The sequence below is a fragment of the Hippocampus zosterae genome, chromosome 2, assembly GCF_025434085.1.
Source record: "Hippocampus zosterae strain Florida chromosome 2, ASM2543408v3, whole genome shotgun sequence".
Classification (NCBI taxonomy): domain Eukaryota; kingdom Metazoa; phylum Chordata; class Actinopteri; order Syngnathiformes; family Syngnathidae; genus Hippocampus; species Hippocampus zosterae.
This window is the reverse complement of record NC_067452.1, coordinates 39,800,053-39,816,825: the sequence shown is the minus strand read 5'-3', so window position 1 is coordinate 39,816,825 and position 16,773 is coordinate 39,800,053. Positions and strand designations below refer to the sequence as shown.

At 52.2% G+C, this 16,773-nt stretch overlaps 1 protein-coding gene across 1 annotated transcript; it reads left to right on the top strand.

The window, feature by feature from the left end:
• The first annotated feature begins 2,115 nt into the window (after positions 1–2,115).
• On the top strand, positions 2,116–15,185 carry LOC127595870 (sodium- and chloride-dependent taurine transporter-like). Its single transcript, XM_052057792.1, has 14 exons — positions 2,116–2,281; positions 4,599–4,828; positions 4,906–5,040; positions 7,205–7,439; positions 7,564–7,696; positions 8,308–8,442; positions 9,185–9,288; positions 9,421–9,545; positions 10,795–10,907; positions 11,583–11,720; positions 11,816–11,918; positions 12,647–12,747; positions 12,839–13,009; positions 13,749–15,185. The coding sequence occupies exons 1-14, from the start codon at positions 2,271–2,273 to the stop codon at positions 13,914–13,916; spliced, it is 1,902 nt and encodes a 633-aa protein (XP_051913752.1). The 5' UTR covers positions 2,116–2,270; the 3' UTR covers positions 13,917–15,185.
• The last annotated feature ends 1,588 nt before the right edge of the window (positions 15,186–16,773 follow it).

Here is a 16,773-nt window from a genome sequence, read left to right as displayed (position 1 = left end):
CAACAAATCATTTAATCAAATCAGTGATTTTGAGGACGTCGCCTGCATTGTATTTTCATGTCCGTGAAATTGCCGTCTCCCTTGTCATGAGGACGAAAGGGGCCCCTTGAAGCCAACGTTTTTATGGGCATTAGCAGCAGCAATTTGGCTTTCATCAAAGGAGGCCTCGTCGCAGATCAAAGTACGTTTTGTCCTTTTCATCATCATCATCGTACGACTCGTCAGACGTTGCCGAGCACGCCGCGTCCGCTCCTGGCATCCTCACATCTCGGCTGATGATGAAAAGCTTTCAGGCTTTTGGAGTACAGTTAGCTTCATACGCTGAAACTCCTCTACAGCGAAATCATGTTTGCAGCAAGACATTTTTCACAACGGGGGACTTTTCACTGTCGCAGATTTGATCTCAGACGTAAACACATTTCATTTTTCTGACTTTTATCCTGTCTTCAAGAGTGAATGCTTTTCTTTTCTTCACTCCTTGGTCCGCAAAGGTTTGTTTTGTCGCCATTTTAGCAAGGGAGCGTTGGCGCTGCGTCTGAAACAAATACTTCCTGGACTACTGCGCATGTGTGAACCAGTGTGGCGGTTGCTGTTGCCGTTTCTGATCGAAGCAGTAGAGGTCGCTGTGGCATGCTGAGGTCGGATAAAGACTTTTGCGCAAGGCTTGTTTTCGTTGTAGTGAATCTCGTAGCGAGGCAAGAGCAGAGAAAAAGATTTCGTATAACGGACCAGGGGGACTTTTCATTGTAGGGGGAGCGGAAAAGTGGGAATGGCTTTCATGCATGACAATTTTTTTCCCACAAGGGGGTATTTTCGCCCATGTAGGTTTCATTGAAGAAGAATTTCACTGTAACGGAAGCATGTTGCAAAATGTTTTGCTCTTTGCATGCGCGTTGTTGTTGTTTTTGCGGTGTGTGAAGCACGACCGCTTTGCGTTCCGATTAGCGTAGCATCGACCTCGTGTCATGAATATGACCTTCCAACGGCAAAGGATTCTCACGTGTGTGTGTGGTGACTGAATTGTCAACAAGTTGCACAACCGCGCCCCCTTCCCAACGTGCGCATTCAGTTCTTCCATTGTGGGCCACGGGTGAGTCTCGCGAGAACCCAAACGTGACCGGCTTGCGGCTCAGAGAGCAACACAAGTGCTGGCCAATTCTTTTGCTAGCGCCCGTCGCTAGGCAGGATTTGATTTTGCTCGCGTGACTCCTTCAGCCTTTCTGCGTGGAGTTTGCACGATCCACCCCCCCCCCCCCCCACCTCCGTGCTGGCGTGAGTGTTGTCCAGGTCTACAGAATGACCCCCCACCCCCTCTTGTCGCTGTTATTTCTTTCTTTCCTGTGGTGGGGCCCGTTATCTTTCGGCAGTGGCTGCTGGAATTCACATCAGAGATAAACGGGGAGGAGGTCAGCTCAACTTCACGGCACGGCGCGTTCGCTCGGCTCACCTTGCGCGCGCTCGCTCTCGCCGATGCGACGTCGCACATTTTCAGGAGGTTCGGAATTGACGCGCCGCAATGGCAACATTCAATCCAAGCGTCCATTCGTGGCAATTTCATGTAGATTCTTTTTGCTTGCCATGAAATGACGTTTGACGGTGTGCTCCCGAATACGATTTAAAATGTTCTTATTTTTAATTTTTTGCCAATTTGACATAGAAACAAACACAGCGGATCATTTCCATCCGCCCCCGCGACGCTGGATGTCGGCTATTCTTCTGTGTTGTTATTCGGGCCGTTGCCCTTTCCAAAGAAGCGCTCGAAACATTATTTTTTTTACATTTTTGCTCATTTTTGCTAACGTGACGTTTTTTTCCTCCTGTGGAGCGACATGCGGCACCTATTTATCTCTTTCTTTATTACGGCGGGTGGGGGTTGAAGGTCCCTGTGCTGTGCGGCGCAGCACCAAATGGCCCTTAGCCCAGTATTGGGGGAGAGGCTCGGTTCAAGGCTAACTTTGTTTTCCTCACTCATTTGTCTCGTGCGTCTCTGCCTTGAATTTGAAATGTGTGTGTGTGTGTGTGTGTGTGTGTGTACGGAGGTGGGGTTAGGCAGCAGTGGCAAGTGGAAACTTACAGTGTTCCATGTTTGTACCTGAGTGGTGTGTCAAAGCGAGGCCCCGTCCAATGGCGGCTTTGGATTTAATTGTCTTGAGCCGAGGGGCCGGCCTGGCCGTCAGATCCGCTCCGAGTGGCCCGAGCTGGCATAAATGCGCTCGCCGCACAGGAATGGTGACCGCTGACCGACACGCACTTTGGATATTGCTGCAGCCATGAAGGAAATGTGAGTTTTCCTCGCCTGTCTTTGCTTGGCAAGGTGATACTTGAGGAGGAGAGGGGGGGCTCTGTGTTGGGCCTTGCGCCTTTCTCAATTATTTTCATCGTTTGTCGAAAGCTCCCGTGAATCGTTTCATGTCGACCAGGCCGGCTTCTGGGCGCGCTTTCTCAATTTGTTTTGGCAATTGGCTTCTTGGAAAGCCGGGCAAGCGGAAGTCTGGCGAGCAGGTGCGGGAGGCTTCACGCTGGCAAAAAAGAGGGCCAAAGGGAATCCAGTGGAGAGGAGCTGAGACCGAGGTCCGGTTATGTAAGCGGGTCGGCCGCGGGACGCAAAGCCACTCAGTTTGACCCGCCGTGCGGAAACGAAGGGAGAGACAAATGCCAGAAAACGGCGACACGCTGCTCGCACTTGGGCAGGGAGCGGGAGGGGCCGGGGGGGGGGCTGAAAGAACTCGTCGATTGCGGCAAGAATGATTGATGGAGGGTGTGGGGGGTGTCAAATTTCCGATTGTCGCGCTTTGACTGGATTTGACGCCACGTTGGGCAAAACCGTCACGCCAGCGAACTCGCTCGCGGAAATCAAATCCCGCCTTTCCAGGAAGGTTACGTCGGCGCCACCGGATTGACCCGCCCGTAAGCTTGCGAGGAAGCGGCCTCGGCGTTATCTGGCTCTCTATATTTGGACGTGCCGGAGCAAAATGTCAACTTTGGCAGCTCCTGAGATTCTCTTTGCCACATTTTCCCGTCATCCGGTCACCTTTTGAGCCCCCCCCCACCCGCCCCCTCCACCCACTACGAATGCTGCGATTTAATGGGCAGTTCTTTGTTTTGAGACCTTCTGCTCATGGATTTTCTTTTTTTCCCCATCGGTATTCCGATCAACAATTTCAGGTTTGTACGCTGAAGCAAAAGCAAATCAAATTATGAAGGAATGAATTATGAATAATTTTTTTTTTTTGGTCTACTTGAATTAGAATTAATTCTGGCCCGGTAGTCCAGTGGTTAGCACGTCGGCTTCACAGTGCAGAGGTACCGGGTTCGATTCCAGCTGCGGCCTCCCTGTGTGGAGTTTGCATGTTCTCCCCGGGCCTGCGTGGGTTTTCTCCGGGTGCTCCGGTTTCCTCCCACATTCCGAAAACATGCGTGGCAGGCTGATTGAACGCTCTAAATTGTCCCTAGGTGTGAGTGTGAGTGCGAATGGTTGTTCGTCTCTGTGTGCCCTGCGATTGGCTGGCAACCGGTTCAGGGTGGCCCCCGCCTACTGCCCGGAGACGGCTGGGATAGGCTCCAGCACCCCCCGCGACCCTTGTGAGGATCAAGCGGCTCGGAAGATGAATGAATGAATGAATGAATGAATGAATGAATGAATGAATGAATGAATGAATGAATGAATGAATGAATGAATTAGAATCGCTTGACGTGCGCTTCTTTTAAGGGTTCACTTTGACTTTTATGGAACAAAATGAATCCAAAGTCGACTCAAGTGTGCAGTTCCAGAAGTCTGTTCGAAAATTGATTTGTCGGAAAACCGAAGCCACGCTCTATTAAAAAGAAAAAAACTTTATTGAACGCGTCTGCTCGCAATGGAACACTACACGAGGAAGCGACGTGGAAAGTGGGAGGAGTCAAGTGGCGCATTCAAGCGCGCTCAGTTTTGCTCGAGAACGTATTTTCGGTCGTCATCCGAGGCGGAAAAAAAACTCAAAATTTTGGGTGGAAAATTGATTTGGTCGAGAACTACGGAAGAGGATTAGGGCCAATGAAGAAAGAAAAAATAAGGTTGACAAGATTCTGACTTTATTCTCAGAATTCAGACTTCAGAATTCAGACTTCAGAATTCTGAGAATAAAGTCAGAATCTTGTCAACCTTATTTTTTCTTTCTTCATTGGCCCTAATCCTCTTCCGTAGAGAACAGCGATGTCGGAAAACTGAGCTTTGTTTCCGGAGCAAACAACGGCGTTCCTACCGCAGCAAAGAATGAAAAGTCTCGCGGCGAGTCAAAACAGCCAAAGAATAGAAATGAGTCTTAAAAAGACACATTTTCAATTTGGAAAAATGGCATCGCGGCCCATCGCGCGGCATCTGCCGATTTTCCCGACGTGTCCGAATTGCGTCATTTGAAAGGATTCCTTTTGACAAGGTGGCCGGAAACATTTGCCCGGTGCGCAAGGACCTCGGCCCGTCGGCCGCTGGGATTAGCGAGATTAGCGTCGCGCCGCCGCGTCACGGCATCATGGCCTCGCGCGAAAGGCAATCGGGTGACGGCATCCTCCCCTACCCGAAGGGTCAAGGTGCCCCCCGGTGACCTCTCCCTTGTCCGCAGCATGGCCCAAAAAGAGAAGCTTCAATGCCTGAAGGACTTCCACAAGGACACGCTGAAGCCCTCGCCGGGGAAGAGCCCCGGCACCAGGCCCGAAGACGAGGCGGAAGGCAAGGCTCCGCAGAGGGAGAAGTGGGCCAGCAAGCTGGACTTTGTCTTGTCTGTCGCCGGAGGCTTCGTGGGACTGGGCAACGTCTGGCGTTTCCCTTACCTTTGTTACAAGAACGGCGGAGGTAGGTCGAGGAAGGGGCGGGGGGGGGGGGGCCCTGGCGACGCTCAGCTGACGGGGTTCCCGCCTGCCCTCATTCAGGTGCCTTCCTCATCCCTTACTTCATCTTCCTGTTTGGGGGAGGCCTGCCGGTCTTCTTCCTGGAAGTGGCGCTGGGACAGTACACCTCGGAAGGAGGGATCACCTGCTGGGCCAAACTCTGCCCCATCTTCACCGGTCAGTCCGCCGCTCGCCGCTGCTCGCCCGCCGTCTTTTGAAAACCCGACCATCGCACGGCCGTCCCGTCTCGGCGATTCCGACCCGAACGACGTCAGGTCGGCACCGGTTTGACGCGATCGTACGGCTTGCGCCGGGCCTCCGGATGGGGGGTCCCGCTCTTGACGAGCGGCGCGACCCCGACCAATCAATTACCGGACGCGAACGCCCGAGGTTGCTTCGGCGCAAATTGAGCTTTTGATGACGCCGCGTTCCGGCGCGGCACTGCGTCCGGATGATGGACTTGGCTCGGCGGTGACCTGACGGGACCCAATTCTGCCCAACGTCGATGTCGTGAAATCGGGAATGAGGAAAATGACACTCAAGTGGATTGAATTTGGCCCCCCCCGCCCCAAATCAGAATTTGCCCCCGTTTTTTTTTTTCTCGACCAGCATGAATATGCAAATAGGCACCAAGGATGAATTGAAGGCATTTTGCGCTGAGCCCAGAGCGAGGCGCCGCCGATGCATCGCAGGTTGCGTGCGTAATAGATTGATGTGGTCTTGGTTGTCATGGAAACAGACAAGACTGAAAAAAAAAAGACGCGTTGCCTAGCAATGAGTTGCCGACGCGCACTTTTTCTTTTCACATTGAGGATCTTTCTAAAGATGGCGGCGAGCTGTTTTGCTCCGCTTCTGTCCGGGCCCGTGAAGCAGAACGCCGAGACGGTAGCACGGCACCCCCCCCCCCCCCACCCCCACCCCTCGACTTGTGCTCCAGTCGCCAATCTTCCATCTCGGGTACTATAGAGAACTTTACTTTAGAGTACTTTAGACTTTGTGTGTCCGCAAAGCTTTGTCGCTTTTGATCGCAGCTGTGCTCATGCACATCGATTTGCATTCGAGGCGACGAGGCGTCAAAGACGCTCAGTCTAAAAATCCCGCGGGGGGCTCGCAGGAGGGTGCGGGAATTCCGTTTTGAGGTTGATCCCAAAATAGCAGCAAATGGCGAGAGATGTTTGGCCCTCGTTGACCTCATTTACCACGACGGCCATCGGTAGCGCTAATGAGTTGCTCAACAACGGCGCTCTGTTTGCTCCGCACGTCTTTTTTTTCAGGATCTCCTCGCGCCGCCGGCCCTCCGAACGTCAATGGCTCCAGCGCTCCAACAAAGGACAATGTGTCCTGAAATATCAAAGAAAACGCCCCCCCCAACAGTGATTGCACCATCCAGACCCCAACACAAACAAAATGAGAGCATCCCGGGCCTAATTTGGCGTCATTTGGCGACTGCACGGACCCTTTGACCTTTTGACCCTGTGGGGTCGGCGACAAGCTCGTCAGGGAAAAACGTCCGGGCAAAGATTGAAATGACATCGAAACGCCGTTTTTTTCCATCGCAAACTGCCGTTATGATGGCGGGCGGGAACGGAGGAGCCGTCGGCCTCCGGCCCCTCACGGCCCCTCACGGCCCCTCACGGCCCCTCACGGCCTCTGAGCTTAGTCCACGCTACCTCGGTTCGGTGGGGCCAGGCCATTTTTCAAGAAAAAAAAATAATAAATGACTCTTACGAGTGCTTGTCAAGAGGGCGCCTAGCGGCGTTGTGGAGCGACTGGAATGGAGGATTGTGTGACGAAGGCTCCAAGCGCCGCCCAGACAAAGGAGAGGCTTGACTTTGGCCAGCTGGTTCCGACAACAGCGGCGCGTTTGCGTTGCGTCGCGTCAATTTTCCGGGCCGGGATCAGATGGTTTTGTACGCGCGCCAGTCGATTGCCCCGATAAAGCTTCGCATTTAAGACCTTTGCACAGGAAGCGGGGCCCCCCCTTTCACAATGGCTCCGGACGAATACAAACAAGTGTGTGAAAGGTGTCGAGCCGCATGGCGTCAAATCCGCAGCGAGTTAGCGCTACGCAGCTGTTTGCTTTTATGGTCGCCACCGACAAAGTTAGCCGCGCTCGAAGAATTTGGCAGGAGAAAAGCCAAATTTTCTGTGCGCGGGAGGCGGACGTTGACGACGGGGGCTAAAACGGGAGCCCATTATCTGCCGAGACAACCCCACGACGAATGGCAAGGCCCTCCCGTGCGGCTTTGGGCCAAAAGCCAACAAACGGGCCACGCGTCCTTAACGGAGCCCGAGAAGCGTTTTGGCGTGGCTTTGATCGTCCTCTTCGTTTTTTCCGCAGGCATCGGCTACGCCTCGATCGTGATCGTCTCCCTGCTGAACATTTACTACATCGTGATCTTGGCCTGGGGCCTCTACTACCTGTTTCAGTGCTTTCAGCCCGAGCTCCCCTGGGCCAAATGCAAACAGCCCTGGAACACGGAGCAATGCGTGGAGGACACCGTGAGAAAGAACAAGTCCCTTTGGCTGCTGGCCAACGGCACCAACTTTACTTCCCCCGTGACGGAGTTCTGGGAGTGAGTAGCCATGCGAATAGCGGCGGTGCCACACGGCCCCCTACCCCCCGCCCCCTCCCTTTGCCCGGTTTTTCGAAAAGTAACAAGGATGAGTGAACGAACGTGTGACGTCGGTGCCGCGCAGGCGCAACGTCCTGAGCATCTCGTCCGGGATCGAAGACATCGGGCCCCTCAAGTGGGATCTGGCCCTCTGTCTCTTAGCCGTGTGGGTCATCTGCTTCTTCTGCATCTGGAAAGGAGTCAAGTCCACTGGCAAAGTGAGTAAGGGGCTGGCCGTGCCTTTCAAGCATCATTTCGAGTTGGACGCTACTTTTTTGACAGCTCAAATGCTTCAATCGCGCGTTGCTGCTACAAAAGCGCGCGATGTTTGATGTCGTTTGACGGCGGCTGCTTTCGAACTCCTTTGTTGTTTCGAGGATGCTTTTATTCTGAAAAAAAACAATCCTCAAGTATTGGTTTGGTTTTTACTCTCGTCACCGTTGCTAACTTGCTAGTTGCTAATATTTCAATCCGCTCTACTATATTCCACGATCACGCCCCCTCGACTACTTCTGCGGTGTATCCTGGTGGACTTTTGCACCACAGCCACCTGCTGGCCATTTTTTTTACTGCAGTCAAGCCTGCTTCAGTCAGTGAGAAGTTGCATCAGACTCTGGCCTTTAGACGTCACGGGGAGGCGAGGACTATGCGTTAATTGACGATTTTAGCCGTCAAAGGGTTTGAATGAGTTAAAAGCCGCCCCCGCAAACCGGGCATTGAAGCAAAAGAGCCCTCCTCAAAGTATTTTGCTTGTTCTTATCGGACTTAGCTTGTCGTCGACGGCACTCGTGCAGAGCAGGACCGCAATGACGCCTCTCCTCCTGTCTAGGTCGTGTACGTAACGGCGACATTCCCGTTTGTGATGCTGATTGTGCTGCTCATACGAGGAGTCACCCTGCCGGGGGCGGCGGAGGGCATCAAGTTCTACCTTTACCCGGACTTGACGCGCCTGCGGGACCCAGAGGTAACACTGGAAATTACTTGAGCTTTTTTGTTGCGTTATCCAAAAGCATAGACGCTCATTAATAATACGCTGCCGTACGAGCGGCCAAGTCACGAGCTGTCAGGTTTTAATTTTGAACGTGAGAAAGGGCCAAAGACAGAAAGCAGCGGCAACGGGCGGAACCCTCGCATCACCGTCAGCGGCGCGTCTCAAGAAAGCTAAAACGCCAAAACTCTCAGGAACGTCCATTTGGGAGCCAAAATGAGTCACGGTGATCTGCATTTTAATCAATACGACAATGAGCAGATCAAACTATTCTTTTGGACCCCCCCCCCCCAGGCCCCCCCACCCCCCAAATGCATTGAGCGTTTGACAAAAAGTCAACTGAGAATTGAACAAGTTCCGCCTGATGCTCAAGAAGTTTGCCTTTGGCGGGGGAAAAGTTGCCTCAGCCAAGATGGCCGCCGAGCGGCAAGCTAGCAAGGCCGCTAACGCACCCCGGCCCGTCTTGCGACCGCGTCGGCTCAAAACGAACGGCAGCGGGACAACCGGAGGGCACAAACTTGAGCTTAGCAACAGGTTGAATGTCATTTCTACGTGTTAGCATAGCATTTCCACGCGTTTGAACAATTTGAACAAATAGCGAAAACGGGCAAGTGAATTGGGTGAAGCGCGAGGATGCGTCACGGCGCCTATATATGACAGCGTCCGTAAGTTGGATTCAATCGGTGACCGAGCGCCCGCTCTCGTCCCGACTCCCAAGGTGTGGATTGACGCGGGGACTCAGATTTTCTTCTCCTACGCCATTTGCTTGGGCGCCATGACGTCCTTGGGGAGCTACAACAAGTACAAGTACAACTGCTACAGGTGAGCGAGGCCTCCTTCGGGGTTGGGGGTTAGGGTCCGCAAGTCGGGACGCGCCCGAGACGCAAAAGAAAAGGGTGACCTTGCTTGCGTGTGTGTTCATTAACAAGCTCCCATGACGTCTGTGTGACTTAGGGACTGTTTGCTGCTGGGAGTCCTCAACAGCGGCACCAGCTTTGTGTCGGGATTCGCAATATTTTCCGTCCTGGGCTTCATGGCGCAAGAACAAGGGGTGGACATTGCCGATGTGGCGGAGTCAGGTACGAGGGGGGGGGGGGTCCCGGGTGCTGGCGCTAGCGATGGTGGGCGCTGCTGCCCAACCAAGAAAGACCCTTGGAGATTTGTCCCCTATCCTGCCCCCCACCCCACCCCACCCCCACCCGCTCCTTGAAAGACCAAAATCCAAAATCAAATGGAAAAAAAAAATTTTGGGGTTGGGGTAGGGGCTCCTTATACGCGTGTGCCATTCCCGCTAAGGGCAGATTGTGTGCCAGAGGATTGACTTTGAACAAGCCCCGCCCCCATTGCTCATTTGTGGCTTGGTGTCCTACGTCCAAGCTTGCCGGTGTCCCGTTGTCGCTTTGGGGCTTAAAGTTGTGGAGTCGCTGATGCAGAAGTCAGCCGTGACAATCACGCCATGTTTTGGCGGTTCAGCCCGGGAGTACTTTGGATGCCCGATGCAGGCTGAAGTTTGTTTGCGGCAACATGCCGTGGTTCAAGCGACTTTTCGGATGACAATTCGGCAATTCTTTCTTTCATCAATTCGCGCGACTCCCCCAATCTGCCGTTTGTTAGCGACCACCATCAAGAGCGCGTTTGTTTTTCAAAACACGTGAGCTCTCGGGCAGAAATTCACTTTCGGGATTGATCTTCTGGCGCGAAGGATTTCCAATGACTGTGAATGATTTACCGCGGCCGCTGTCGCTCTTGTTTTCCCAACGTCGCCCGAGAGTTGACATGAAAGCGCTCGCCGCGATAGGCCGGCTCGCTGTACGGAATGCGTCGTCGCCTTCCGCCATGTTGGTTGCTTCACTCCGAACAAAAATCTCGTCAGGGGTTCGGCTTCAGGGTTTCTGTTTCTACTTTTGGAAGGAAGAGAGGAAGAAAGGGAAGTGAAGGGCGATTTTATGACGGGTCGAAGAGCGACGATTCGAGCAATTAAAAGGCAAGCTGATGTACCCGCGCTCCATTTCGAGTGGGCCGGCTCGCTGTTTGTTGACATTGGGACTGTTTTGTTATCTTTATTGCCGCCGCCGGAGCGTGAGAACATCTGTCGCCGTTCCTTCGCGGCGACTCCGCACGCAATTCGCGCTTTGGTTCGGCTTTTTCCGTTCATTGAATCGAGGTGCCGTTGGCCAGGCGGCGGCACGTCCGCTGGAGCTCGATTGAGTTAAAACAATACAATAAAAATCGATGTCATCCCAGCTTCAATTGGACGGGAGTTGTTAACGCTGTCCTTGACCCCCCCCCCCTCTCCTCCCCCTCCCCCCCGATACGTTTGGCCCGCAGGTCCCGGCTTGGCCTTCATCGCATACCCGAAAGCGGTGTCCATGATGCCGCTGCCGACTTTCTGGGCCGTCCTCTTCTTCATCATGCTGCTGCTCCTCGGTCTCGACAGCCAGGTGCGTGCGTGCGTGCTCAATCTTTGACGCCAGGCGCCGTCCCAATACGCAAAAATAGGCAAAATGCGGTCTGAAAGACCCCCTTATACAGTGAAAAATACAGAAAATACAGTGAAACTCCTCCACAATGAAATTGTGTTTGCAGCAAGAAATTTTTCACTGTAGCAAATTTGATCTCAGATGTAAATGCACACAAACGTAAGTGTCCTCTTTATTGGCAGGAGAGTGGGAACAGTGTTAATGCATGAGGATTTCTTCACACTAGGGGGTATTTTCGCCCATGTGGGTTTCCTTGTAGAGGAGTTTCACTGTACAGGCGCTTGGTTTCGGGAGTCGAGAGCAAGACTGGAATTATCCAATAAAGTCTTTCAAAGGCGGATGGTGATGACGATGGGGCGCGCGGCCCGCAGGAAACTCCCTCCGATCAAAGGGTGTGCATACTTGTGCAAGCGCATATTTCCCAAATGACCTTTTTATTTGCCCTCAAAGATAAAAGAAAAATCATTCCGGAATGATTTGAAATGGACCTCGGTCTCATTTCCTCGGATCGCAAACACAAGGGGGGGTGTGGACTTTTTCACTTGAGGACCGAATATGGCTGGAGTTCTTCGAGCCAATGACATCATCGTAATGGCCGCCGAAGTCAAGTCCTTGCTTTTTTGTTTTTTGTTACAGTTTGTGGAAGTGGAAGGCCAGATCACGTCCATCGTGGATCTGTACCCGGCCCTCCTCAGGACGGGTTACCGGCGAGAGATCTTCATCGCCATCATGTGTTCCCTCAGCTATCTCCTGGGACTCGCCATGGTGACCAAGGTGAGTCATGGCCGCCAGCCGGCCGGTTCCTTGCGCTTGGCGTCGGGCGTCTTCGGTCTGGGCGAGGGATTGACGCCGGCGTTGTTCTTCCCCAGGGCGGCATGTACGTCTTTCAACTCTTCGACTACTATGCGGCCAGCGGCGTGTGCCTTTTGTGGGTTGCGTTTTTCGAATGCATCGCCGTGGCCTGGGTTTACGGTAAGTGCACCTGACTTGGATTGCCATCAGTCGGGATCCCGAAGACTTGCCAAAAGGCACATCGAGCGGCGTTGTGGTGGGGTTCACACCGTTTTGTTTTTTTGTTTTTTTTTAAATCGCTCATGACGAGCTGCAGGGGTCCAGGTGACGGAGTGGCCAACATTATTGCTAGCTATTATAGCTCGCTATTGCTAGATGCCTCCAATGGAAGACCGGGGGGGGGGGGGGGGTTAGGGTCCCCGAAAATTGTTTTTTTTTACAAGCTCTTGCAGACGGCTGCCAACTTCGTCTTGCTTCATATAACAAAACTGCCCGTTTACACCCTTTTAAAGGCTCTGTTGTTGTTTTTTTTTTCCAAGCTAGCGTACTAGCAGCTTGCGAAAAAACCGAATCAGGAAGCTGGCACGCCTCCGGAAATTCCCAGTGGAAATGTGGAACCAGCTGCCGTCCTCAACTGACGTCATTCAGTAGCCGTCAATAGTTTTTTTTTTTTTTTTTAGAGCCTTGATAAAATAAAGGTGTGTGTGTGGGTGTGTTTTCAATGAGCTAGCGTTGACGAGAAACGACCGCCTGACCCGGTGAACGAGTTGCGTAAACGTCAAGCCATATGATTGTTCCAAGACACGATAAGCGCTTGTAAAGCCGTCAACCATTTGCAGGCCAACTCAAAACGTGCGAGGTCGTCCGCCAAATAAACCGAGCGCTCTTTCTCTTTCGCTCTTTGGCAGGAGTTGATAATTTCTACGATGGAGTTGAGGATATGATTGGCTACAGACCCAACCCGTGGATGAAATGGAGCTGGACCATCATCACGCCGGTCCTCTGCATGGTGAGACCGTCGCCCGAACGTGGCCCAACTTGACGGCTGACTTCAAGTCAAACCCCGATGGTGTGTGTGTGTGTGTGTGTGCGCGCGTCAGGGCTGCTTTGTCTTCTCGCTGGTCAAGTACAAGCCTTTGACCTACAACAAAGTGTATGAATACCCCGACTGGGCCATCGGCCTGGGCTGGTGCTTGGCCTTGGCCTCCATGATCTGCATCCCCATGGTGATGGTCATCAAGATCTTGCAATCGGAGGGATCCCTCGTTGAGGTGAGTGCATCTCCCCAGCTGGAACCCCCCCCCCCCCCCTCGACACCCTGTCGCAATGACATTTGGCTTTTCACAAAGCGTTATGAACGCCATAAAAAGACATTTTGAGACTCATTAGGCCAGGCATGTCCAAAGTCCGGCCCGGGGGCCAAATCCGGCCCGCGGCCGAATTTCATCCGGCCCTCGGCCCCTGTCATAAAATCAGTGCCGTCTGGCCCGCAGCTTGGGCGCAATGGAACACGTGTTGCATTGACTGAGGTCTTGTAGACTGGTGAGTGATGTTTCATAGAGTACTGCTTCCCTCTAGTGGCTAAATGAGTAATAGCATTCACTAAGTGAGTAATAGCATTTAGACACTAGAGGGCATCACTCACGAGTTAACAAGACATCACTCCGTGTTTATATTGACTGATATGTCATATTTCAAATGAACCAAAAGAAATTCTTAAGATTGTTGAAATTAAAATAAAAATGGAAATGTGAAACAGACTGGCTTACTAAAATTTGTTGAACAATATTGTTGTTCAATGTAAAAAATGTCAGCTAAGGTCGGCCCCCCGACATTTTACCACATAAAATCTGGCCCCCTTGGCAAAAAGTTTGGACACCCCTGCATTAGGCTATTGGGCTAAATGGGCAGAGGCCCGCTACCGGTCCCTGCGGTCCGGTGTTTGGGGACCCCCGGTGGTTATGCGCCCCCGTGATGGTCACCGATTGGCTTCTCCTGTTTTTGGCGCAGCGGATCAAGGCGGTGGCGGCCCCGGCCAAGTCGGGCGTGAGCTCCCGGCCCAAAGAGTACGCGGTGGCGGCGGCGGCCAAAGGCGGCGAGCTGACGCAGCCCCTGGACCCCAACGGCAACGACGGCTCGCTCAAGGCCACCCACACCATTGTCGAAACCACCATGTGAGCGCTCTCCGTGAGAGGAAGACCGTCCGTGCGCTTTGCGTGCTTTTCTCCCATTTGCTGCGCGATTCACCTTCCAGATTCTGTGCTTTGAGATCAATGGGGAGAATTAGCTAGCTAGCTAGCAATCGATCGATCCATCCATCTTCTCTCTCTCTCAATGTGATTTTTGTACCATATCCGTCCGGCTGGTGTTTCAGTCGGCGCTGACGCTAGATTTGTACGTAGAACTTGTTTCATGTTTACGACCTTTCTTCTCGTTGATTCCGGAGAGATGAGGAATTGTTGCGGCGGACAAAGAAGCGGGAATGAAATTCTCACTTCGCTTCGATTCGGCCGACCCGACGCGTCGTCAGGTCGGCGGGCGGGCGCGGCGCCGAGGCGAAGGACGACTGCGGCGGGCGGCCGTCGCTTTCGTACTGGAGCTCGGTCGTCACGCTCACCCGAATCGCAAGTGATCTCGTCTGCCGGTGAGCTCGCGGTGCTTAGCGTATATGGCGGACAAACGCAGACCATGTACGACGCGGCCTTTTTAGTGGAGGCGGCGATGGAAACAAAAAAAAAAAAAAAAAACGTTTAGTGTCGACTGCCAAGGTCAGTCCCAGTGCATTTTTTTTTTTGTAAAACCTCATTGCACTTTATTGCTGTCTCACCGTTCCGGTCGCGTTTGTTTTGAGTGTTGCTGTAGAACATGCAACGCGTTTTAACCGTATCAATTGTGCAGTTTATCAATGTTAATCAAGGCCAGTCCATAAAATAACGTGTAGGAATCGAAAATAATGACCATCCCCTTTTTTTTATTCCCCCCCCCCCCAACATCCCGAAAAGCTCGATTGCAACAGCGGATGTCCTGGATTCTTGTTTTTAGGTTGTTGTTGTTTTGTTTTTGTGTCGTCAACTTTAGCCAGTCGTCTAGCAGAATTGCACTTGTCTGTCAATCACACATGCCTTTTGTAACAATTTTGTACATCATACAAACATGACCGATTGATTACTTGAGCGATAACTCTGAAATGTCTTTTAATTAGGTGGCGCGATAGTCAGCGTCGGAGCGGCAACTTGGAAATGCGAAATGTTGTGAATGAATGAGAATGAAATTGCAATACTCGAGAAAAAAAAAATGCTCCAGACGGAGTCGCCCATCTGCAGATTCGCCGCAGCTTCATCCACACAACAAAAAAAAAACTCAATGTACCAAAGTATGTTTGTTTGTCTCCATTCAGATGCACATTGCATCGTGTCCGCAGACACTTGGAATAAAGCATTTCTTGGACTCGATGCGTTTTTTTTTTCCAGCGACGCCATCACAAAGCGATCCGGGAGCATTTTTCCGACCCACATCAACATTTGCTTGGAGTGTCGAAGAAGTAGAAGCCCCTCCCCGGCGCTTCCTGCCGCTCGTTTGGCCCTGACGTGGCTCATTGACACTTGACCCGAAAGTCAAGCGCCAGCCGCCCGCACATGAATGGAAGGCCATCCATCGTTGTCTCGTGGACAAAAAGAAGGGCAGGCGGGAGAACGCGCACGCGCCCGGACGCAAACAGCGCCGGCGACAAGTGATCTTTGATCACGCCGGGTTGGATGTAAACACTCCCGTGTTTGACGAGGGCAGCGTCCAGTCCGAGGGACACCTCGTGAACTCGCACGCCGGAGTCTATTTCAGGTCAAAGCGAGCGGCCGAACGTTGACGCTGCCTCTTAATTTTCTCTCCGTTACCCTTCGTGCGTCGCAACGACGCAATCGGATCTGCGTGCCATTGCTTCCTCATCGATGAAAAAAAAAAAAAAAAAAGCAAAAGAAATCTGGATGATGTCGTGTTATCAAGTCAGGCACACGTGAGTCCAGATGTCGTGTTAACGTGGGTAACTTTATTGAGCTTTTCCGAAACGTGTATACTCTCTCTCTAATCACTCTCTCGTCTCCCGCCTTCGGCGCACACTCATGACGTAGTCGTCCAGCGACTCTATCGTCATGCTGTACACAATTACACCACAGATGACAACACAACAACTAATTTGTCCCATTTTTATTTGAATCTCTCTCACCGCCTTGACATATTCCCTGGGGCCACACAACGCCCCCAAACAAGCCTCCCACCCCCACCGCATGAAAGAAGCGCAGAATATGAAACGCGTATGGCCTGTAGAAACTTTTTTTGCTAAAATCGCAATTTTTTAAATTTCACTTGGACCTTTATGTGCAATACATTTTGATGGAATAAGTACATTTGTCTAGTTTCCCTCGACAGTCAAACCTCGTTTTTCCAACGATTCTCGACCCGAAATTTAGATTTAAATTTTTTTTTTATGCCTCGGACTACGACTGAAAATCGGTTCTGCAGCAAACTGAGCGCACTTGAATGCGCCACATGATTCCTCTCGCCTTCCTGACACGAGGAAGTGACGCTTCCTCGTGTGTAGCGTTACTTTGTGAGCAGACGTGTTCAATCAAGATTTTTTTTTTACGAGCGCAGTTTCGATTTTCAAACAAATCGGTTTTCGAACAGCCATCTGGAACGGATTATGGTCGAAAACGAAAACCGAGGCATGATAGTATTACCCAAGCGCCATCTACATGTTAAAACTGCGGCTACATGACCAGCGGCTTCCAGGTATCCCCCCCCCCCCCCCCCGCGCCCCAACTGCCTTGTTTTGGATGAACACAAAGGCCTTTAACCCTCCCGCTGCCCGAAGACGGCCAGGATGGGCTCCCGCCATTCCCCATGCCCCCCCCTTGCCCCCCCCCTTCAAGGAAATGGATGCAAGGATGGACACTAAGGCCTTCTCAGGGTCCGTTTTCCTGTCCAACACTTACAATGTTGGACATGTTTTTTTTTCCTTTTCATATCTAATCTCTTGGCC